The sequence below is a fragment of the Oncorhynchus clarkii genome, chromosome 28 (genome assembly GCF_045791955.1).
Source record: "Oncorhynchus clarkii lewisi isolate Uvic-CL-2024 chromosome 28, UVic_Ocla_1.0, whole genome shotgun sequence".
Classification (NCBI taxonomy): domain Eukaryota; kingdom Metazoa; phylum Chordata; class Actinopteri; order Salmoniformes; family Salmonidae; genus Oncorhynchus; species Oncorhynchus clarkii.
The window spans coordinates 12,236,193-12,260,974 of NC_092174.1; the positions used below are offsets into that span (position 1 = coordinate 12,236,193).

General features: G+C 42.5%; 1 protein-coding gene across 2 annotated transcripts in view; it reads left to right on the top strand.

Moving 5' to 3' along the window:
• Nucleotides 1–24,782, top strand: part of LOC139387113 (homer protein homolog 3-like) — a 35,665-nt gene that overhangs the window by 8,001 nt on the left and 2,882 nt on the right. For both annotated transcript variants that reach the window (XM_071133130.1, XM_071133131.1), the window contains 6 exons: nt 642–798; nt 2,128–2,259; nt 2,428–2,535; nt 16,946–17,079; nt 17,797–17,953; nt 24,424–24,531. In XM_071133130.1, coding sequence (XP_070989231.1) covers nt 642–798; nt 2,128–2,259; nt 2,428–2,535; nt 16,946–17,079; nt 17,797–17,953; nt 24,424–24,531 — 796 coding nt within the window. The remainder of the gene's footprint in view (nt 1–641; nt 799–2,127; nt 2,260–2,427; nt 2,536–16,945; nt 17,080–17,796; nt 17,954–24,423; nt 24,532–24,782) is intronic.

A 24,782-nucleotide genomic window follows, 5' to 3' on the forward strand; every position in this document is an offset into this window, starting at 1 on the left:
ATCTTTCCACTGCTGTCATTCAGATTTGGTTGCGTTTCCATTTTCCGTGCCACAGTTGCCAAACTAAGCTCGAACACCAGTGGCATTGTTGCTTTGAAATATTTACCTCGTTTCTAGGATACCTAGCATGGTCACACTGGCAGGAGCAGGGGTTGGGAGGGGACTTGTGCAAAGGTTCTGAGCTTTTTAGTCAACGGTCTTGTGCCAACCACAACCCACTGGCAAATGAGAATAGGACATAAAGAGCTGCCAAAGGTGACGCCAACGTCTGTAGCATTATGGCAGCCAGTCAAGTTTGGGAGCTATGCTCCATTATGGGAGGAATAGGAGGTTGTTTTTCCTCTGCGAAAGCACAAAGAAATTGTAGACATTTCATATTCATCAGAAAATGAACAGTAGGTCTTGATTAGAATATGAGGGTTGTCCGGAATCATGAGTTGTCAATTTGTTTAGTGAACTGTGTTCATTCAAAAATTTAAACTGAGAAGAAAATAATTATTTAGAAAAATGGGAGCCTTGGTCAAGTTGTCTTTGCATTAGTCTTCACATACTCTAATTTGCTGGGCCATGTTAAGGAATATAAAATTATTGGCCACAATTTGTCTTCACATGCTTAGCTCCATGTCCCCTCCTTGCCCCAGGGAGCAGCCAATCTTCAGCGCCAGGGCCCATGTGTTCCAGATCGACCCGAACACCAAGAGGAACTGGATCCCTGCCAGTAAGCATGCCGTCACCGTCTCCTTCTTCTACGACGGCAACAGGAACGTGTACCGCATCATCAGCGTGGGCGGTACCAAGGTGAGCCAGGCAGCTGTGCTGTCCTGTACAGTGACTCTCCGGAACATGAATGCAGACCACAGTTAAGAGTATGTGAATGTGTGGTCTTGTCGAAAGCTCTGATTTAGGGAAACATCCTTTTCGAGAGATGTTCTTAGGACATTGCGGGACGGTTGAAAATATGGTCTCCAGAGGTGCTTTCAGTTCACAATCACTTGCTTCTAGCCAACAACAAAAAAGCAATTTACAGTTTGACAAAGAGAGTAGATAAAGATGGGTCTGGTATGTGTAGTAGATCAGCATTGGCATGTTTTAAGATTGTGTTCACTCTTACTTTTGCCCGTACTCTCATTTATCCTTCCATCTCCAAAGACCTTGGTTGTTCACGAGGCTAAACATAAAATAAGTGGTTGTGGGCTTTTATTAATTTAAAAACAATTGAGCCATTGTTCAGTCAGTAAGAACTGGAGTGTGAACAGAAACTCAATGTCACCAAACAGCGCTCAGAAGATCAAGGCACAGATTCCTCACACGTTTTGAATTTAGATTCCCCAATGCTGCCCTGTAATTTATCTGATCTCTTCTTAACACCTCTGGTCTGACCCACATTCCCCACTCCCAGCAGACCCTGTGGTCAGCAACCTAATTCCACCCATCTGTTGTCTGGCAACGTGGTAATTTTTTGTACCACGTCATGTGAAACATGTTGCCCCTGACTCTTGTAATCGTTTGTTTAAAAAGCTCCTCTTCTTTAAGCTTCCCTTGCCCTCTGATTCTGGGGTTTTACATCAGTCATATTATAGTAATTCTGCAGCTGATGCAGAAGTTTATAAATGGGTCTGCTTAATGTGTTTTCTCATGTGACGTGAAACCAAATGGAGGGGCTGTAGCCACTTCTCCGCACTGCCTGATGCAATGTTTGTTAATCTGTTAAAGGGTCGGCCAGTCAAATAAATGGCATTTGTTTGTTACGTCCTTAAAATAATGCAAGCCATTGATTGCCATGCACCCACAGTCCAATCTAAAAGATGGGCATGTCATGCTATCAGAATAAGCTCAGAAGACATTTCCAAAGGAGATAACTGTTTACAGAGAAGATGGGTATAACCATCTGTTTGTACAATGGATTTGAAACGATCCATTTGGATATTATGAAAAGGCAAACGGATGCTTCCCGTTATGATCGCAGATGTTTCACTTCTCTTTGTTCAAAGTCCGAGAGAACGAGTCCTCACGTTGGCACCAACGTGAACAATAATCTGTTGTGCATGATAGCTTTTGAGGTTCATCAGGTGAGGTGAGGAACTACTACTGCATTAAGCAATGTTGTCCTCCTCCCTCTATCCCCAGGCCATTATCAACTGCACCATTACACCCAGCATGACGTTCACCAGGACCTCGCAGAAGTTTGGCCAATGGGCGGACAGCAGGGCCAACACGGTCTACGGCCTGGGCTTCGCTACAGAGCAGCAGCTGCATCAGGTGAAGATCTTCTAACTTCACTCTACACAAGGGTCTGGCGTCCCAAAATAATTCAGTTGTTGAATTATGGACAACTCATTTATCTTGTGTGATCATCATTTTTAGGCACATTATCCAAGGCTTACTGCAATGTCAAACTAAATGCATTTCGCTCTTGTCCGTCCTCAGTTTTCTGAGCGGTTTAAGGAGGTCAAAGAGGCTGCCCGTCTTGCACGCGAAAAGTCCCAGGATAAGATGGAGTTGGCCAACACAGCCCTCAGCATTGCTGCCCCACAGGTGAGCTCAGACAGAATGCTTTTAAGAGAAAAGCTTCTGAGGAGGATCTTTTGAATGTCTGCGGAACTCCTGCGGTACACATTGAGGTATTGCTATCTCCCGCCGGCTGCGAAAGAGAAACGGGATGGGAAGGAAGGCGTAGGAAGTATGAGCTGGGTCATTCGTCTCTGAGGAAAGTGAGAGGAAATCTAGGGCGATGGTAAAATTATCCCATGCAGCCCAGTGCTCTGCCTGGCTGGTTATGTCTGCTCACTGCAGAAACCTCTGAAATGATTTAATTGCATTGATCAATAGGCTATTCTGGTTATGGTGGTCACGTTAACAAAAATGTGTAATATACAACAGGGCCTGGGACCCCTTTTGTGGTAGCAAATTCATCAGTGGACCCTTTCGTAATCAGAACACAACTTGAGCGAGATATAAAATGACATGCAAGGAGTTTTACTATGACTTCAGCAGTGCATGGCCGGACGAACCAAGTCTCGGGGAGGAACATTTTAAAGGCCCGACTCTTGGCATCGGAGAGAACCTTTTGCAGCTTTAAAAGCGAATATCCTGCAATTCTACAAATGTTTCCATGTGTCAGAGAGAACGTTACAGTTTTAAAGATGGAATCGGCAGTAGGGGGAAACGGCGCCACTGGCTGCTCCACCGGCTGCCTCGCCACCGGCTGCCTCGCCACCGGCTGCCTCGCCACCGTTATTGTTTTTGTTGCAGAGCTGAGGAGCGTGGTGAAGCATGGTAAAAAAAGAATTGCACTACATATTGTGCTCTTCTATCGCACGTGCAAGGATGTCCAATTGGAGTAACTTCTTTGTTGTTGTAATATCGAAAAACGTCTGTGTCAGTTTTACCATGAAGGATTCCAGCTTTAAATTACAGTGCATTTATCTAGAAATGTAACATTTTGGGGGGGGGAGTACAATAACTATTGAGTTGAGAAATGTATAATTGGTGTGGAGTACTGTGATTAATAATATTAAGTTGTGTTGTATTTACACACTCTAAACGTATTCCACGGATCCATTGGCCAAAATTCATTTAATTTGTTAGCAATATTCAGAACAAAATAAATAATAATAATTGTAAAAAAAATATATATATATATATATATATATATAAATATATATATATATATATATATATATATGTATATATATATATATATATATATATATATATATATATATATATGTATATATATATATATATATATGTATATATATATATATATATACACATACAGTACCAGTCAAAGGTTTGGACACACCTACTCATTCCAGGGTTTTTCTTTATTTTTACTATTTTCTACATTGTAGAATAATAGTGAAGACATGAACACCATGAAATAACACCCAAAAACCCCAAAAAAGTGATCAAAATATATTTTAAAACAAATCAAAATATATTTTATATTCTTCAAAGTAGCCACCCTTTGCCTTGATGACAGCTTTGCACACTTGGCATTCTCTCAACCAGAATCATGAGGAATACTTTTCCAACAGTCTTGAAGGAGTTCCCACATATGCTGAGCACTTGTTGGCTGCTTTTTCTTCGCTCTGTGGTCCAACTCATTCTAAACCATCTCAATTGAGTTGAGGTCGGGTGATTGTGGAAGCCAGGTCATCTGATGCAGCACTCCATCACTCTCCTTCTTGGTCAAATAGCCCTTACACAGCCTGTACGTGTGTTGGGTCATTGTCTTGTTAAAAACAAATGATAGTCCCACTAAGCGCAAACCAGATGGGAAAGCGTATCGCTGCAGAATGCTGTGGTAGCCATGCTGGTTAAGTGTGCCTTGAATTCTAAATAAATCACAGACAGTGTCACCAGCAAAGCACCATCACACCTCCTCCATGCTTCATGGTTGAAACGACACATGCGGAGGTCATCTGTTCACATACTCTGCGTCTCAGAAATACACGGCAGTTTGAGCTGTTCTTGCCATAATATGGACTTGGTCTTTTACCAAATAGGGCTATCTTCTGTATACCATCCCTACCTTGTCACAACACATTTGCTCAAACACATTAAGAAGGAAAGAAATTCCACAAATGAACTTTTAACAAGGTACACCTGTTCATTGAAATGCATTCCAGCTGACTACCTCCTGAACCTAGTTGAGAGAATGCTAAGAGTGTGCAAATCTGTCATCAAGGCAAAGGGTGGCTACTTTGAATAATCTGAAATATATATTTTGATTTGTTTAACACTTTTTTTGGTTACTACATGATTCCATTTTGAATTCAGGGTGTAACACAAGAAAAGGCTGAATAGGTCAAAGGGTATGAATACTTTTTGAAGACGCCGTATTATTTGTATCTTTTGAGATCTGGCTGCGGACCCCTTGGGTACCTTCATGGGAACCCCTGATATACAGTATGAGATGCCCTGATATACAGTATGAGATGCCCTGATATACAGTATGTTTAATTGATATTGTTGTGTTCTTTATTCTCTTGCTATCGGACGACTTTTCTCCAGTTCTCACAGGTAGGTCTCACGTGTGTTTGATTTCCAACCTTCACCGTTCACATCTAAGAAGTGCCAGTTGGGGTACCAATGTGCTATGACAAGAAAGTAAATCAAACAGAAACTCTTGTGTCTTTATCGTCGCGAGGTTGAGTTGCTCAGAGTTTGATGAACATTTACAGGATAATAGTCACTCCTCAAACTGTTCTTGCTGCTTAAATTGATATCCTTTTAACCCAGCTAACAATTGTAGGGAGAGAGAACGTTTTTGTAATGTTACCCGTAATGTTCCTGTGATGTTTGAAAAAATGTTAGCCAAAACCTCCAGAGAATCTATTTAGCATGTTTTAGAGGTAGGAGAGCATTCCCTTGATGTCAAACAGAACATGGCTACCATGTTCTCACAATATACAGTATTAATGCATCTCATGAGATGCTGCAAAAACATTTGTGTCCAGTTTTCTGAGGGTTAGGAGAACATTCCATCAACATCACTCCAAGCATACACAGAACATGGTTGCTATGTTCTCAGAATATAATATTATTGTTCAAGACATGTTTCATGGCAACGTTGGAAGAACATTCATGGGTCCAGTTTTCTGAGGTTTAGGAGAACATTCCATCAATGTCACATGAAACAAACACAAAACATGGTTGCCATGTTATCAGAATATCTACTCAACAAAAATATAAACGCAACATGCAATGATTTTACTGAGTTACAGTTCATATAAGGAAATCAGTCAATTGAAATGAGATAATTAGTCCCTAATCTATGGATTTCACATGACTGGACACAGGCCCACCCACTTGGGTGCAAGACCCACCCACTGGGGAGCCAAGCCCAGTCAATCAGAATGAGCTTTTCCCCACAAAAGGGTTTTATTATAGACAGAAATACTCCTGTTTCATCAGCTGTCCGGGTGGCTGGTCTGAGACAATCCCTCAGGTGAAGAAGCCGGATGTGGAGGTCCTGGGCTGGCGTGGTTACAAATTATCTGACATACTGCCAGATTATCTTAAAACAATGTTGAAGGCGGCTTATGCTAGAGAAAGGAACATTAAATTCTCTGGCAACTGCTCTGGTGGACATTCATGCAGTCAGCATGCCAATTGCACGCTCCCTCAAAACTTGAGACATCTGTGGCATTGTGTTGTGTGACAAAACGTCACATTTTAGAAGCCTTTTTTTGTACCCAGCACAAGGTGCACCTGTTTAATTAGTTTCTTGATATGCCACACCTGTCAGATGGATGGATTATCTTGGCAAAGGAGAAATACTCACAAACAGGGATGACATTTTATTTTGCAATAATTTAAGCTTTTTGTTTGTATGGAACTTTCTGGGATCTTTAATTTCAGCTCATGAATCATGGGACTAACACTTTACATGTTGCATTTATATTTTTGTTCCGTATAAGTTGGACTCTCAAATGATTAGAACATTTAAACAAGTTAATCGGAGGATTTGATCAAATTCCGAATTTGCTCAAATTGAGCTGTAATTTAATAGTTTTTATACAAAAAGCATAAGAATATTGATGTCTTGATTTTGTCTAAAATAATGGTAAGCAAAATCTGGCAAATTACTAAAGCACACTATCTTTAATCTTAATGTAAACTTGTATTGACATTGTTGATTTTAGCTGTACATGTATTTTGAATGTTTTAAAAAAATTTGATTATTGGTGGAAAAAATGTATTGTGCCCTAAAATTACAAAACGTTGACTTGAATTAACTGATTAACTCTGACAGCTAATAAACTCAGCAAAAAAAAGAAATGTCCCTTTTTCAGGACCCTGTCTTTCAAAGATAATTTGTAAAAATCCAAAAAACTTCACAGATCTGCGTGAACGTGCCTTTAGGCATGCTGCAAGGAGACATGAGGACTGCAGATGTGGCCAGGGCAATTCATTGCAATGTCCATACTGTGGCATGCCTAAGACAGCGCTACAGGGATACAGGATGGACAGCTGATGGTCCTCGCAGTGGCAGACCACATGTAACAACACCTGCACAGGATCGGTACATCCGAACATCGGCGAGACAGGTACACCCGGAACGCACAATCCCTCCATCAGTGCTCAGACTGTCCGCAATAGGCTGAGAGAGGCTGGGCTGAGGGCTTGTAGGCCTGTTGTAAGGCAGGTCCTCATCAGACATCACCAGCAACAACGGGTGGGCACAAACCCACCGTCGCTGGACCAGACAGGACTGGGAAAAGGTGCTCTTCACTGACAAGTCGCAGTTTTGTATCACCGGGGGTGATAGTCGGATTCGTGTTTATTGTCGAAGGAATGAGAGTAACACCGAGGCATGTACTCTGGAGCGGGATCGATTTGGAGGTGGAGGGTCCGTCATGGTCTGGAGTGGTGTGTCACAGCATCATCGGACTGAGCTTGTTGTCATTGCAGGCAATCTCCACGCTGTGCGTTACAGGGAAGACATCCTCCTCCCTCATGTGGTACCCTTCCCGCAAGCTCATCCTGACATGGCCCTGCAGCATGACAATGCCACCAGCCATACTGCTCGTTCTGTGCGTGATTTCCTGTAAGACAGGAATGTCCGTGTTCTGCCATGGCCAGCGAAGAACCCGGATCTCAATCCCATTGAGCACGTCTGGGACCTGTTGGATCGGAGGGTGAGGGCTTGGGCCATTCATGTCTCAGTTGTTGAATCTTATGTTCAAACAAATATTTACACGTTAAGTTTGTTGAAAATAAACGCATTTGACAGTGAGAGGACAATTCTTTTTTTGCTGAGTTTAAATACATTTCCAGTCAAAAGTCTGGACACACCTACTCATTCAAGGGTTTTCAAAACTATGAAATAACACATGTGGAATCATGTAGTAACTATGCAGTAACCACCCTTTGCCTTGATGACAGCTTTGCAAACTCTTGGCATTCTCTCAACCAGCTTCATGAGGTAGTCACCTGGATTGCATTTCAATTAACAGGTGTGCCTTGTTAAAAGTTCATTTGTAGACTTTTTTTCATTCTTAATGTATTTGAGCCAATCAGTTGTGTTGTGACAAGGTAGGGGTGGTATACATAATATAGCCCTATTTGGTAAAATACAAAGTCCATATTATGGCAAGACCAGCTCAAATAAGCAAAGAGAAATCACAGTCCATCATTACTTTAAGACATGGTCAGTCAATTCGGAAAATGTCAAGAACTTAGTTTCTTCAAGTGCAGTCGCAAAAACCATCAAGCGCTATGATGAAGCTAGCTCTCAGGAGGACAGCCACAGGAAAGGAAGACCCAGAGTTACCTCTTCTGCAGAGGACGTTCATTAGAGTTACAAGCCTCAGAAATTGCAGCCTAAATAAATGCTTCACAGAGTTCAAGTAACAGACACATCTCAACATCGACTGTTCAGAGGAGACTGCTTGAATCAGGCCATCATGGTCGAATTGCTGCAAAGAAACCACTACTAAAGGACACAAATAGGAAGAAGAGACTTGCTTGGGCCTAAAAACGAGCCTCCAGGCTGTGTAAGGGCTATTTGACCAAGAAGGAGAGTGATGGAGTGCTGCATCAGATGACCTGGCCTCCACAATCACCTGACCTCAACCCAATTGAGATTGTTTAGGATGAGTTGGACCGCAGAGGGTAGGAAGAGCAGCCAAAAAGTGCTCAGCATATGTGGGAACTCCTACAAGACTGTTGAAAAAGCATTCTAGGTGAAGCTTGTTGAGAGAATGCCAAGAGTGGGCAAAGCTACCATCAAGGCTCCTTTGAAGAATCTAAATATATTTTGATATGTTTAACACTTTTTTGGTTACTCTTTTATTGTGTTATTTCATAGTTTTGATGTCTTCACTATTATTCTACAATGTAGAAAACAGTAAAAATAAAGAAAATCCCTTGAATGAGTAGGTGTGTCCAACCTTTTGACTGGTACTATATATATATATATATATATATATATATATATATATATATATATATATATATGTGTTTGTGTGTGTTCTAGACACGATTAATTGGAACGCTGCAATGACATTCCTGTGTCCAAGAACGTTTCAAAAACATAGGACATTCTGTGATGATCCCCTGGAGGTTTTTATCTAGTTCCTGGCTATTTCCGGGGACGTCCCTTAAGACGTTTTTCGCCTGATGGTCCCAACGAAATGTTTGAAATAAACATGTTTCATTACACAGCACCCCTTGTTACTGATGCCGAGCCCATCAAGGCCCTGATTGGTGAACCACTGATCCATTGAACGCTATTTGTCTGTTGGCAAGGTTAGGGGCACCCACACTGTGCTTTCACAACTTACATATTTGACATTCATTATTACATTGTGCAGTCATTATTATTCAACATGTCCCCACAACCGCTTGGTTCACGGCATTCCTTTGCACCACACAGTAGCTCTACTTGCACATTCATCTTCTGCACACCCGACCATTCCAGTGTTTAATTGCTATATTGTAATTACTTCGCCACCGTGGCCTATTTATTGCCTTGCCTCTCTTTATCCTACCTCATTTGCACATGCGGTTTATAGATTTTTCTACTGTATTATTGATTGTATGTTTGTTTTACTCCATGTGTAACTCTGTGTTGTTTTATGTGTCGAACTGCTTTGCCAGGTCACAGTTTCAAATGAGAACTTGTTCTCAACTAGCCTACCTGGTAAAATAAATAAAATAAAAAAATCTGAACATCCAGCTACGCCACCATGTCTGTAACCAGGCTTCCATCAACCATTTGATGTGGATGAATTAACTGACGCATGAAAAAAGTCATGGCCCGGGCTGATGGAAACAGAAAATGTCAGTACAATTTCATAATTGTCGAAAGACAATTTGTTCGTTCGGCATGGTATAACCATCATATTCTAAACTTGGGAGTCACGCGATATGTTGTGTGGTCCTCCCACTACGATTCAGGAGCGCTTGCAGTTTATTAGGCTGCAGATGAAATAAGTTATGTTGAACTTCACAGGGTGGTGAAAGTACACAGTTATGAGCTTGATGCTGCATTTCCAATAAATATCGAGGGTTTTATTCTGGTGACGTGATTATCGATGCTTGGCTGAAGTTTGACAAGTAAAAATGATCTTGCTCTTATCCATAATAGGCTAATCTTATCAGGCCAATTTTATCAGGCTAATCTAATCAGGCTAATCTTATCAGGCCAATCTTATCAGGCTAATCTTATCAGGCCAATCTTATCAGGCTAATCTTATCAGGGTAATCTTATCAGGCCAATCTTATCAGGCTAATCTTATCAGGCCAATCTTATCAGGCCAATCTTATCAGGCTAATCTTATCAGGCTAATCTTATCAGGCTAATCTCATCAGGCTAATCTCATCAGGCTAATCTTATCAGGCCAATCTTATCAGGCCAATCTTATCAAGCCAATTTTATCAGGCTAATCTTATCAGGCTAATCTTATCAGGCTAGTTTTAATAGGCTAATCTTATCAGGCTAATCTTATCAGGCTAGTCTTAATAGGCTAATCTTAGCTAATCTTAATAGGCTAATCTTAGCTAATCTTAATAGGCTAATCTTATCAGGATAGTTTTAATAGGCTAATCTTATCAGGCTAATCTTATCAGGCTAGTCTTAATAGGCTAATCTTAGCTAATCTTAATAGGCTAATCTTAGCTAATCTTAATAGGCTAATCTTAGCTAATCTTGTATCTGCAAGCTGTTGGCTAGAGCACACGTGCCAAGACCAGAGTGGGCACATTTACCATTAACGCAACAGTGTTTGTGACCAAATCATCAGTAGAGTTGAAAATGTGATGGAAATACATTGAACTTTGGATTTTTATTCGTTACGTGAAAACTAAAGCGAAAAAGTACCTTTTTATGTGCACTACGTCATCACACACTGCTTTATATCTGCAACAAGTCCATTTGGTGGAAACGCACCACTGGTGGGAAAATGCAAATGTTTTCTTTATGTCAATATTTGAATATTTGCATGGAAATCTGTTACTAATTGGATAGAAACCTAGCTCATTTCTGATTTCACCTGATTTGCTACACTTTGCACTTTGAAGTAAATCTCAGCTCTGTTAAAAGTACACTCAAGAATATATGTATTTTTTTATCATAGTGATCAAGGACGATACATAGATTAGTGGCTCACCAATCAGAGCCTTGTCTGTCTTCGTAAAACAGTAACAAGGGTGACTAGTTATTTGGGAACATCAGGCAAACACCTTCAGGGATGTCTCCGGAACAAGCTTGGAACGAGACCAAAACCTCCAGGGGATCATGACAGAACACCCAATCTTTTAAACATTATTGGACACAATGTTTCCATGAAACGTGTCTAGAACATTAATACAGTATCTTATATTCAGAGAACATGGGAACCATGTTTTGTGTATGTTTAGGTGTGACTTTGATAGAATATTCTCCTAACCCTCAGAAAACAAGGCACATTAATATTCTTGCAACGTCCCATGAAACATGTCTATCACATTTAATAAGGAATTTTCTGAGAACATGGTAACCACATTCTGGCTAAGTTCTATTTGACATTAAAGGTCCAATGCAGCGGTTTTTATCTCTGTCAAATCATTTCTGGGTAACAATGAAGTACTTTACTGTGATTATTTTCAATTAAAATGGTAAAAAAAAAATAAACAAACGTAGCTTCTTAGCAAAGAGCAATTTCTCAAGCAAGAATTTTGCTTGAAGTGTCTAAGAGTGAGGAGAGAAACTGAAAACGACCTGTTATTGGCAGAGCGGTTTGGAACCATGATGTCACAAGGCAGGCCAAAACTCCATCCCACCAACACAGGCTGATATTCCAGGCAGTCTTTTGAAACAGCTCTTACACTAAAAGAGCAGTATCATACTTTTCACAATTTCACATTATTTCTAACTTCATTGTGTGAATATATATATATATACAGTATCAGTAAAAAGTTTGGACACACCTACTCATTCAAGGGTTTTTCTTTATTTGTACTATTTTCTACGTTGTAGAATAATGGTGACCTCGCCAGGCAGGCCAAAACTCCATCCCACCAAAACAGGCTGAAATTTCAGGCAGTCTTTTCAAACTGCTGTTACACTAAATGGGAATGATCATTTTCACAATTTCAGTATTATATCAACCTCATAGTGTGGACAGGTATATAAAACACATGAAAATCACGTTTTGGAGTGCACTGGGCCTTTAAGGGAATGGTCTCTTAGACGCAGTCCTTGCGCAACACTGAAACATTCATATGAAAATGTTAGGTAAGAACCTAATGAGACTTAAAGGAGAAGTTTTCTTTTTAACAGCCAAATCTCAATTTTTCATGTAAATGGGATATTATAGAAGGTTCTAGACACCTTTTTTTTGTGATTTCACTTGTTTTTGAGAAACTTACCCCAAACTGTAAATCACATCCTCACCCTAGTTGTGTAGTATGGGGGCCCTGAAAAAACATGAACAAAGGCTCCAAAAACACCCAAATACATCCTTTTAGAAATGTCAAAGCACTCAGTGTTGTGATCCAGGTCTGTAGATGTTGTACACATGAAATTGTGTCATTCCATTTTCTGCAGTGTTATATTCCTTTTTTTGCGACTCGAGACGTTTCCCCTATCCAGCTGTCCCATTCTCATCTAGCCTGCTGCTGCATGTAACTGCCAAAATAAAGGAAACACCAACATAAAGAGACTTAATAGGGTTGGGCCACAACGAGTCTACAGAACAGGTTCAAGGCACCTTGGCGTAGATTTTACATCTGGAACTTCTTGTGTGGAAGCACCCCATGCTTTCAATAAACTTTGTATCCCTTATTTGCTCAAGTGTTTCCTTTATTTTGGCAGCTACATGTCTAATGGACAGAGAGGGATCGCTCGAGTCACAACAAAATGGAATATAACTTGCAGATAGGGTTCGGAATGACCTGCATCACTATATACTGAGAGCTTTGCCGTTTCTAAAAGGACGTATTTGAGTGTTTTTGGATCCTTTGTTCAGGTTCTTTTTCAGGGCCCCCATACTACACAACAGGATGAGGAAGTGATTTTCTGTTTGCGGTAAGTTTCTCAAAAACTATTGAAATCACAAAAAAGGTGTCTGGTACCTTCTATAGCATACCATTTACGGTTGTAAAAAAAATAAAAAATTCTCGTTTAAGGGAACGTTATCTAAAGCTGTGGGAACGTTTGTTGTTAGCTGGTAATATCCTCTGGTGACCTCAGCCTCTCCGACACTCCTGTTGTGACTGAGGGCTACAGAGCCTGGGAAGATCCACAGTGTGGACTCTCAGAGGAAAAAAGGGGGTAGATGTAATTCACTTCCCATGCCAAACCTATAGTGTAACAGGAAATTAAGATAGGAGCGATGTAACTGAAAGGATGACGTATAAACCATGATGGGAAGGGAATATTTTGCTAAATAACGCTAGACTACATTGATATAATAATCATACTTTCCATCAAGGATGGTAAACTCAGGACATTATATATGTAGCCTCAGCTAGAAAGAAAGTTGAAAAATAAACAAAAACATACAGTGACTATAAATACTGTTCCATGAATGAGAGAAAGGAGGTACAACACAGCTATGGGGAGTTTGTGGGTGCATAACGTTCAGAGGTAAACCCCTTGACATCAGATTGGATCTTTCAGGTGCCAGACCTGTCCCTGCTCCTGGGACAACAGGTCCCTGCGCTCCAGGAGCTGCCACGGGTCCCCGCCTAAAGGCGAATGATCTCCGCGAACCAAGGTTGTTTGGGTCAACGGGAGCCATAAGGATCAACGCCGCACCCTCACTATCGTGGGCTGAATCAGTTCCACGGGGGAAATGCCTAAAGGAGGTTCTGAGGCCACTGGTGCACAAGAGCATCCGTTCCCAATTGAGTATTCAGGTCCCTTATTGCGAAAAACAGCCAACAATGTGCGTTTTCTCGTGATACAGAAAGATCTGTCAGCCCTGCCCGGGGAGATGCATCACCCGGAGCGAGGGAAAGTGCGCTGCACTCCACAGCAGTAGGGAACAGGCCAAGGATAAGAGGGTGCGAGACAGCACCCCTCGCTGTCTGTTGATGTATGCCACCACTGTCCTGCTGTCGGTCCTCACCAGCATATGCCGGCCTGCCAACAATTGGAGAAAGCACTTGAGTACTCTATCTACACTGTCAAAAGCTCCAGGTAAATGATGTGCACCGAGTTTTGCGACACTGTCCACAACCCCAGAATTGAACTGCCCACGCACAGCGCACCCCGCCCTCGGGGAGATGCGTCTGTCTTTATCTCCTTTCGGGATATAACTGGACCCATGGAGGTCCCCAGCAACAACAGCCGTGGGTCCCTACGCCCATAGGCATGATGGGGACACCATGAGTGACCGGAGAGGTTGCATCAGCAACAGCCGTGGGGGAAGCCGTCATCCACAATAGGCGCAGGCACTGTGTGTGACCTAGCTGAAATTGGGCCAAGCAAAATCGGAATCTGGCCTCCCTTTGCGTGGACAAGAATGCACGATTCTCAACTGAGTCTAACTCGAGACCCAGAAATGGAATGCGAGATGGAGATAAACAGCTCTTCTCTTGATTCATTATGAGACTGAACATGGGAAACCAGCATGGATGTGTGTAACAGCACCTGTTACCTCGACTCTGCTACCATCAGCCCCAGATACCACATAGGTGCCAAACCTGCTTCCACAACTTTGGTGAAAGTGTGAGGCGAGAGGGAACGCACGGAAGGGAGGACCAGAAACTCGTACACTACAGCCTCGAAATGGAACCTCAAGGAACTTCGTGTGATATGGCCATATGAAAGTATGGGTCCTTCTGGTCGATGGAGGTGAACCAATCGCCTGGGCGCACTGACTGTAATAACCGGCTGTTCCTGAGCATTCGGAATTGGTGGTCTCTGAGGTGCTTGTTTAGGGCACGAAGGTCTAAAATAGGACGTAGGAACCACTCTGACAAAAACGTTTGGGATGCACAACTAATTGTAGCCTGTACCCCAATGTCACTGTTTGCATATTCCAGGGTGACACTGCACATGCGAGCCACTGGTCGACACAGACAGCAAGTCTCCCATAAAGTCTGTACTGGGGGAACATGATTATTTTTTCATTTCCACCATTCTCGACAACTGTGTATCTGACTGGGGGGGAAGGGGCTCTTTTAATTCTGCTCCCATGTGGAGGACACGACACTCTTGACACCGTGGAACTTTGGGTAGAAACAATGTGTTTAAGTGCCAACATTTGCCTGAAGACAAGTCCACTCTGGGTTCCGGGGCTTAGCCTAACAGTGACGAACCCTGATTGGCCATTGTCACAGCGAACATCTGGGGAGGGGGGAAAGGGGGGACCCCAGCCCGTGCCACCTCCCCTATCTTCACGCTATGTGCGTGGGGGCTGAACACATAAAAAATAGACTCAGAAAACAAAATGATTGTGGAGGTTATCAGGCCCACCAGTCATAGCTACCGGTGACACTGCAACTTGAATCCCAGCTTGAAAAGAGATAGAGCACTGAAAAACGGACCCCATATGTGATAACAGACAGGGCGATTCCAATTTGAATCTGATTCCCAGGAACTAAACGTGTTGAGCAGGAGACCGACAGCTCAGTAATGTAGGATAATAGCATGACTGCCAATCGCCTACCGAGTCCATAACCTGTATCACTAAGCACCTCATAGGAACCGGTGAGCTACAGGGAGGAATCAGCAATGAATCCCAGTAATAAGCCACCAATGGGGGAGGGGTGCCCACTTGTGGACAGAGAGCGCTGTGATACTGTATAGCCCCGCCTGAAGCCTGCCCTTATATGGGTACAGGAACTCCAGCAATGGCCCAACTGTTGTCACAGTACCGTATGCAAGCCTACATCAGCCATGCGACTTCTTCTCAGTCTTGCTAAGCCAGTAGCCAGCTACCTTGCATTATCCCTGTGGGCTAGCACTTGCCAAGCCCACTGCCAGCACAGAGCTAACCAAAGAAAAATGTGTGGTATCTTCCTTCGGTGTCGGGAATCTCTCTGATCGCAGCACGGTCCATTTAGAACAACCAAGTCTAGATCGAGAGGGAAACGGTGTCTGACTGTGGCAGACACAGGCGGCAGGGAGTGCCCACCGTCCCGGCTGCCCTGTTACTTCAAGTCACCTCCCTTTAGCTGGTAACAGAGCACACAGCAACCTGGTTTAGCTGGGGAAGCTTCCACATGCCTCAGCCCAGGCAGACAAGACATTTGATACGACCAAAGCCCCAATTCATCCCCGGGTCCCGTAACTCAGACCCAGCTGAGGTGAGAGGAAGCCATAAGAATTCCATATGTTTGCCAAGGGAACCTGCATACACCATGGACTAGGGGAACAGTGTCAGCCGTGGGCAAGCCACTGTTACTGACACCGTCCCTTCTTCTCGCACACAAGCTGACCCGAGTGGGGGCAGTCGGAGCATGCACCGCGTCGAGACATACCAGACAACAAAACGGCAGTATAGCCTTCGTTGCTTTGGTTGCGTTAGCCATCGTAGTAAGCCAGGCTAAACAGGCAGAAGAATAACAGAATCAGTACGAAACTCACAAAACCAGTTCCAAAGATTTAACACACAACATCCAGGAGGATGAGCCATGCCCTCCTTAAGTGGAATTGTTAAGTTGGAGCAAAGCCTGATAGATTTTGCGTTCCCATGTATTTTAAAGAGTACGTGAAACTTGTTCTGCTCATCTCGTGGTGAAGAGAGGAAGAATTGAAGGAATGAATCCGTGCCTTTGGGTTTATCACCTGTGGAACGCAGAGCTTCCGGTGAGGCACAGTGTTTATTGGTCTTGTCAGGCGTGATTCCAATGTTTTTCAGTAAAGGGTGCAAGCACGTGCAAACTCCCCATAGATGTGTTGTACTGAGTTGACCGACTGAAAGAGAACCAGCAGACACTGTACCCCTCAGGACTTTGGTATTGGTTTAAAGTGTGTTGTTTGTGTTGTGTTGTGTGTTAGGACCTCAGCGATGAGCTCCAGTCGCCGCCGGTGATGTGTGTGAACGGTCCTGAGGACAAGATGTTCCGGAGCCAAAGCGCAGACATCACACTGTCTTCTGAGAAGGAGCGCATTAAAAAGATGCTTTCTGAAGGGTAACCCACTTATACACGCTCTTGTCCTCAACGTTTCACTCAAGCCAGGGTTCGTTTTCATTGTCTGAAAGTACACCGAATGTTTTGTGGAAATGTTCTTGGTCTCAAACCCGACTGTTCCATTTTAGAAGGTAAGATAATTGGTCTGGATCTCAAAGGTTCACACACGAAAACAGAGCTTTGGTAAAGACGATTTTCCAGTCGTTGCTTGATTTCTGATGGCCTGTTTTGATTACGCTTTCCCCATTGAATAGAGCTGCTTATGGGACACATGGTCCAGACAAGAGCAAGGGGGAGTGTAGCAAAGCTAATGTGCTGACTCACACAAAGAGAGAGAAGGTTGCATATTACCCTGCTATTCAGTGGCCCATTCTACTCACTCTGCTTTTGTCCCTGTTGCCCATTACACTGTTGTACATTATCACTACACAATGCAACTTTTATGGTTGCTATGGTGAGTTCTAACGATTGGATAATGTCTCGCTTTCTAATGGTGAAATTACATGGCATCTAAGGGCACAGGATCATTGAGCAGGAACATATTTAATGGACCAATTTCACAAATTTTACCCAAGAGTTGGTAAAGTACGGACAGTCTTGGTTACCGAGCGTTATCATTAAGCCCTTCTCCACCGTGTAGTGAATGTCCCCTCAAATCTGTTCGATTCCTGAGAGGTCAGATGATGTTTGCCTGAGGTCTCGTACGATGTCTTCCAGGTCTATCTGCGAGATGAACCTGGAGGCAGAGCTCTTCACCCTGCAGGACAGTAACTCCAAGCTGGTGGCGGCGCTACATGAAGCTAACAATAACGTGGAGCAGTGGAAGAAGCAGCTAGTTGCCTACCAGGACGAGACCGAGAGGCTACGAGACCAGGTGAGTGTTGTCACCATGAAAGATCCACCAGATCGCTTTGCTTTCTTTGATCTAGAACTATGGACGCCATTGTCAGATGGGTAAATCCATTTGAATTCCATCACTTTTTGACAGCAGCCCTTTTGATTGAAACAAAACGTTCCATACACGTTTGCCCATGGAAGAAGTGGTCAGAAAGGGACTTTTTGGACCTGAATGCCAAAACATTCAGGAGATAGAGGTGCTCAAAGTTTTCCCATTTTGAAAAAACCCACTATATCATGTGTTCATCACTGGAAAAGATAAACGGTTGAGTTTGATAGAATTTAAAAGCTTCTAAACATGGTGGTCAAACTATTTTATAGTTTCTTGATATTTAAAAAAAAAAAAATATTATGTCATTTTATTTTTACCTTTTAATATCAATTATCTAAAAACGCATTAACTTCATATTGAAATATGTTGTAGCTTAGACCCTATTTCACGCCATTTGTGTTTTTTGTGTTGTGCCCGCCATCGGTTGAGACACAACGTGCTCTTGAATACACGATGGGTGCATTTCAATCATAGAAATAGGATGCATAGAATGAACCTATCCCTTCAGACCACTGCAATTTATCTGGTACCCCATTTAAATGTACATTTGATTGAAATTGTAACTTCTAATGACTACCACCATGGCCACCCACCGTCGAATGTCAATTTAAATGGTCATGTGTAATCTATCTATATTCCCAGATATTCCCATTCAAGTCCACATTGAACATTCTGATGTCTGGACCTCCAACCATCTTTGTGGTACCATTTGAACATTTGTCAGCCAAAACATGACACTCACCCTGTATTCAAGATCATGTTGTGTCTGATGGCAGGCAAAACACAAAAACTTTCGATAAAATAAGTAAAAATAGGGTCTAAACTACAACATATGCAAATATGAAAAGAAACAATGGGCAAATATGTATGGAAGTTAATACATTTAAATAGATTTGCCCATATCCGTTCCCACAAATGCTGAGTGGACCTAATCTCAGTGGAATCATGGGTAAATGTTAAAGTTCAATGTAATTACGCAAGTGCATGCAACAGTTCAAGAAAACAGAATTGTGAAAAATACATTGGTAGAATGTGGAAGATATGTTACATTTACAGTTGTAGAATGTAAAGTACAATTAAATACTCAACCATGATGAAGATTTGAAGTTATTTTCATGTGCTTAATACCTCACCTCACTTTTCGCTTGTCATGTAAGTTTTGATTGGGTCATCGTTTTTCAGACAATGGGTTTTCGTTTTAGTCTTTGGAGAAAAGGGAAAGGACTGTTGGTAGCTCACGTTTTAATCTTTTGACAACACTGGCCTTAAGAGGCTACAGACCTTTTCCCTGAAGCTTTAATCGAGGTGTGTTGGTTGGTTTGGATTACGGGGCACCCCTTGCAGTATGTTAAACATGCTCTCTGCATGTTCTCACTATCCCACCTATGTTTCTAAGGCAGGGGGTGTCAAACTAATTTTGCCTGCGGGCCACATTTGGTCTTCACTGAGGTCCGGAGGGCTGCACTGAAATTTGTGTTATAAACTCAGCAAAAAAAGAAACGTCCTCTCACGGTCAACTGCGTTTATTTTTTTAGCAAGCTTAACGTGAAAATATTGGTATGAACATAACAAGATTCAACAACTGAGACATTAACTGAAAAAGTTCCACAGACATGTGACTAACAGAAATGAAATAATGTGTCCCCGAACAAAGGGGGGGGGGGGGGTCAAAATCAAAAGTAACAGTCAGTATCTGGTGTGACCACCAGCTGCATTAAGTACTGCAGTGCATCACCTCCTTGTGGACTGCACCAGATTTGCCAGTTCTTGCTGTGAGATGTTACCCCACTCTTCCACCAAGGCACCTGCAAGTTCCAGGACATTTCTGCGGGGAATGGCCCTAGCCTTCACCCTCCGATCCAACAGGTCTCAGACGTGCTCAATGGGATTGAGATGTGGGCTCTTTGCTGGCCATGGCAGAACACTGACATTCCTGTCTTGCAGAAAATCACATACAGAACGAGCAGTATGTCTGGTGGCATTGTCATGCTGGAGGGTCATGTCAGGGTGAACCTGCAGGAAGGGTACCACATGAGGGAGGAGGATGTCTTTCCTGTAACGCACAGCGATGAGATTGCCTGCAATGACAACAAGCTCAGTCCAATGATGCTGTGACACACCGCTCCAGACCATGACGGACCCTCCACCTCCAAATCGATCCCGCTCCAGAGTACAGGCCTCGGTGTAACTCTCATTCCTTCAACGATAAACGCAAATCCGACCATCACCCCCGGTGAGACAAAACCGCGACTTGTTAGTGAAGAGCACTTTTTGCCAGTCCTGTCTGGTCTAGCGACGGTGGGTTTGTGCCCATAGGCGATGTTGTTGCCGGTGATGTCTGGTGAGGACCTGCCTTACAACGGGCCTACAAGCCCTTGGTACAGCCTCTCTCAGCCTATTGCGGACAGTCTGAGTACTGATGGAGGGATTGTGCGTTCCTTGGGTAACTCGCTCAGTTGTTACCATCCTGTACCTGTCCCGCAGGTGTGTTGTAAAGATGTACCGATCCTGTGCAAGTGTTGTTACACGTGGTCTGCCACTGCGAGGACGATCAGCTGTCCGTCCTGTAGCGCTGTCTTAGGCATCTCACAGTACGGACATTGCAATTTATCTGCAATTTATCTGCAGTCCTTAATACCTCCTTGCAGCATACTTAAGGCACGTTCACGCAGATGAGCAGGGACCATGTCAGTAGAAAGGCCTCTTTAGTGTCCTAAGTTTTCCTAACTGTGACCTTAATTGCCTACTGTCTTTAAGCTGTTAGTGTCTTAACGACCGTTCCACAGGTGCATGTTCATTAATTGTTTATGGTTCATTGAACAAACATTGGAAACCGTGTGTAAACCCTTTACAATGAAGATCTATGAAGTTATTTGGATTTTTACGAATGATCTTTTTTTTGCTGAGTTCATTTCCTTGCCGTCCAAATTAGTAAACTTTCCTCTATCCATAGTTTTGGGAATTTTCTATGCTCGCTGACTATCCAGCTTTCGTTTCTGCGATTGGTAGCAACATGGAAAGAGTGAAGAGATTGTGTAAATCTAGATCCAATATAGTTCCGATTTGGTTTTAGTCATTTCAAATGTAGACTGAGGTTGAACCACAAAACAGACCGCGATGAAGTTTGACACAAGCTCTCAGGCAGGGTTTCCCAAACTCAGTCCTGCCCGATTCAATTAACCAACTCAAACTTCTTATCAAGGACCCCCAAAATAGTAGATCTCCCTACTAAGGTTTTTCTTTTGGTAATATATATATTTCCACATATTGTCATGTGTAGACCTATAGGCTATAATATTGCTTTAATGAGTAGTAAATAATACAGGCTTCATACAGACATTGGTATGTCAAGTTCAAGGACTGTAATATTTGTAATATTCAAAGACCTCAATTATATATATTGTTATAGGCATAATACAACAACAACAAAAACTCCCAAAAAAGTAGGCATTACCATTTTAAGAATAATGCATTTTCTATACTTTTCTAATGACATTATGCATTCAAATGATTATTACGTTCTAAAATATGTCAGAATAATGTGGACATAGATTGGATGTATGAATGGGGATTGGAATACTGGTTGATGTTGCAAGCTCATTAATAAAGTCTTATTTTTTTTATTTAACTAGGCAAGTCAGTTAAGAACAAGTTCTTATTTTCAACGACGGCCTCGGAACAGTAGATGAACTGCCTTGTTCAGGGGCAGAACGGCAGATTTTTACCTCGTCGGCTTTGGGTTTCGATCTTGTAACCTTTCGGTTTACTAGTCCAACGCGCTAACCACGAGGCTACCTGCCGCCCCATTAATAAAGTCTATGTGGCGGTAGCAGTAATCTCACCTTCGCCATTTGAGATGTTGGGTCATTGTATCGTGTTTTTAAAACAAGCAAGTGACCAAAAAATGAGATTCCTATTGTACTGTAACGCTATGTATGAAAAGTTCAAGCCAACATTCGATGTTGTCCTCTCCAGAACCCCACATGGTTTTTACAACAACAACAGACCAGCACAGCATCCATCAACTGAGCAGCAGGCAAAACCTGATCCTAAATGAAATCACTGCATAGAAAAAAATATGATTGTCAGTGGCGGTGGATAGGAGAAACAGAAATATAAATAATATTACCCGACTTACAGGTAGGCTATAATAAAACCATTATTTAATTTATCGAAAAATAAAAGCACAGAATTTTTTTCTTTTTCTGTGGACTTCCCCAGTTTGTAAACCCCTGCTCTAAGGCATTATTAGTCTGAATGCAGAGAATCTCATCCATCTGTGGCTTAGAGAGTACACATGGATTCCCATTTTACCCCTCACCCCTGAGATATATTTGAGAAAGTATATAATACTGTTCTTAATGAATATTCTGTGACGACTAGACAAGTGGATGATGAGACATTCTCCAATGCATCATTGCTAGCTGGGTCCAGTAAATGTAAAAGCTTTATCTATTTTTTCCAGTTCTATGTCATCAATATCTGTTCAGGGTCTCTGGCTGCTAAGTACTGAGTCACTAGGGGATTTGCTGGCTCCAAGCCTGTTGGTGAAATCCTTTGGATTCATCAACCTTTGGATTCGACCACTTCAATGGTTTGAGTGGTGCAAGCTTATAATGTCTAGCCAGAGAACATTGATCCCCACAATTATTTGACCACTTCATGCAGTGTTTCACTGCACTGTGGATATACATCAACAGTCCCAGACGACTACGATCCTCCCCGTCTTTACATTAATCGTCCTCGAAAAAGGCAAGCCATCCAGGTCTAGTGGACCAAGATCTCTCGCTTTTTTTGATCTGAATTGGGCGACCAGGTGGCTGAAAATGGTTCACGTCTCCTGGGGGTGGAAGAGAGAGGGGTTTGTAGGACAGCGATATCCTACTTTCAATGCCCTAGTTAGGAGAAAAATGAAAAATCACCAGAGGGAGCTGGCAGCTATCTGCCCCCTCCCCCTCCTCCACCATACACAGTTAAAAATAATCCAGCCTCTCTCAAGGCAGAGACCTTTTAGAGGTCTCTTTTTTAGTTTCGCTCCTATTTTACAGGCTGAGTTAACACTGCAGTGAGGTTTCAATTCCCCGTTACCTGATCATGGTGGTGTCTCGGTCCTTGGCTGGCGCAATAAAGGCAGCAGCCTTGGCCATGGTAAAGGGGGATCAGGGGGATGTTGTATGCTGTGTGTATTATTGAGACCACAATATCTGATCCTCGCAGAAGGCATTATGCCTTTGACTTTATCATCCAATGAGAGATATTTACTTTGTTAAGTACTCTGTACTAGAGCTTTGTTGCTTGCCAGTTTTTGCATTTGGGGCTTTGTACTGTTGTATATGTTTCGTGTGTATGACTTATTGTTTGGTTAGCTGCTTTTTTTGCATGTCTATGAACAGTATTTTTAGAGGGCACTGTTGTTACTTAATTGGGTTGAAGAGGGATAATGGGGTTGGAGGGGGGGTATCCTGCGGGAATTATCCAGGTTAAAAGATGGCAGGGTTCCTCACTTTTCCTGTATAAACAAGGACATTTTTATCCACAGATGGGGGAAAGGGTTTTGTATTTTCCTTTACCTGCAGTGTGGTAAAACAAAGCCAAACGCATGGATTGTTCTCAATAACCTGTAAATATCAGGATGTAGGATGGGACAAACCGAACAACTTCAATGACTAATTTCTCTAAACGGGGGACGACGACATCACCTAATTCACTGAGAATACATTACATAGGATGAAGAAACAATACTGCGAGCCGCAGCTCCATACTACTTGTCAGACACAGTGAACTGATACTATAAACGTGTTGTTGGGGTGGGATTGGCGTGAGGTGTGGGAGGTCCGTGAGTACCATTCCTTTGGATTCCTCATGTCTAACTCATTGTTAGAAAAAAGTTAGCTCCAAATCGGATGTTAGATACTCTATTTATTGAATGTTATATGAATCCTATACATTAAACTAGCCAATTAGCGTGCAATACAATTATCTTATATTTCAACCAAATAATGTTGCAGTAATGCTAATCTGTTTCCAACATCAGAAACCATTTCAGAACAATCTGAGATGGTGGGTGTCGAAATCCTCTTTCTTGTGCTTTTTGAGGTGGAAAGACCCTATTAAAGAGAAAAGATTCTGAAGGATTTGAATGACCACAACTGAGAATACACTGTAAAATGGCAGGGGCAAGCTGTAAAGACCAGGGATAATTCCTTTCTGGACTCAAGTATAGTACCATTCATGAGTCCAATCTATAAAGTGTCAACAAGAAAGTTGGACCCAGGGGTCCTGTCACACATGTCACAATAATGTTCCCGCTCCCTGTAGAGATCTGACAGGAGCTGCAGTCTCAAGTCTATGATCATTTCCCCTGGTCGTGACTGAAACCTCTCGTCTTTTGGCAGGTGGCTGATCTGGAGGCACATGGCGGACACGGCCCTAGTGACACGCTCAAAGACGAGTTGACTCGTTCTCTGGAGGAACTGGAGGCCCTGCTCAAGGCTAAAGATGAGGTCAGGGGGGCATGATATACACACAGGGGAAAAGGGAGGTATTGTAGGTACATTTATATGCCCTCCGGCAACAAGTGTAAGGCTGTTCTACTCATGCTTATGGATGAGGGTAGGGGGAGACGTTTCTAGATCAAACCAAGGCCGAGAGTAGCTGAGTTTAAATGTTTTAAATGGGATTTTATACCATTTTATAGATGGAGAACATAGTCTTATCACAAAGCTGGCAATTGAGATCAAATCAGTTGTGGTCT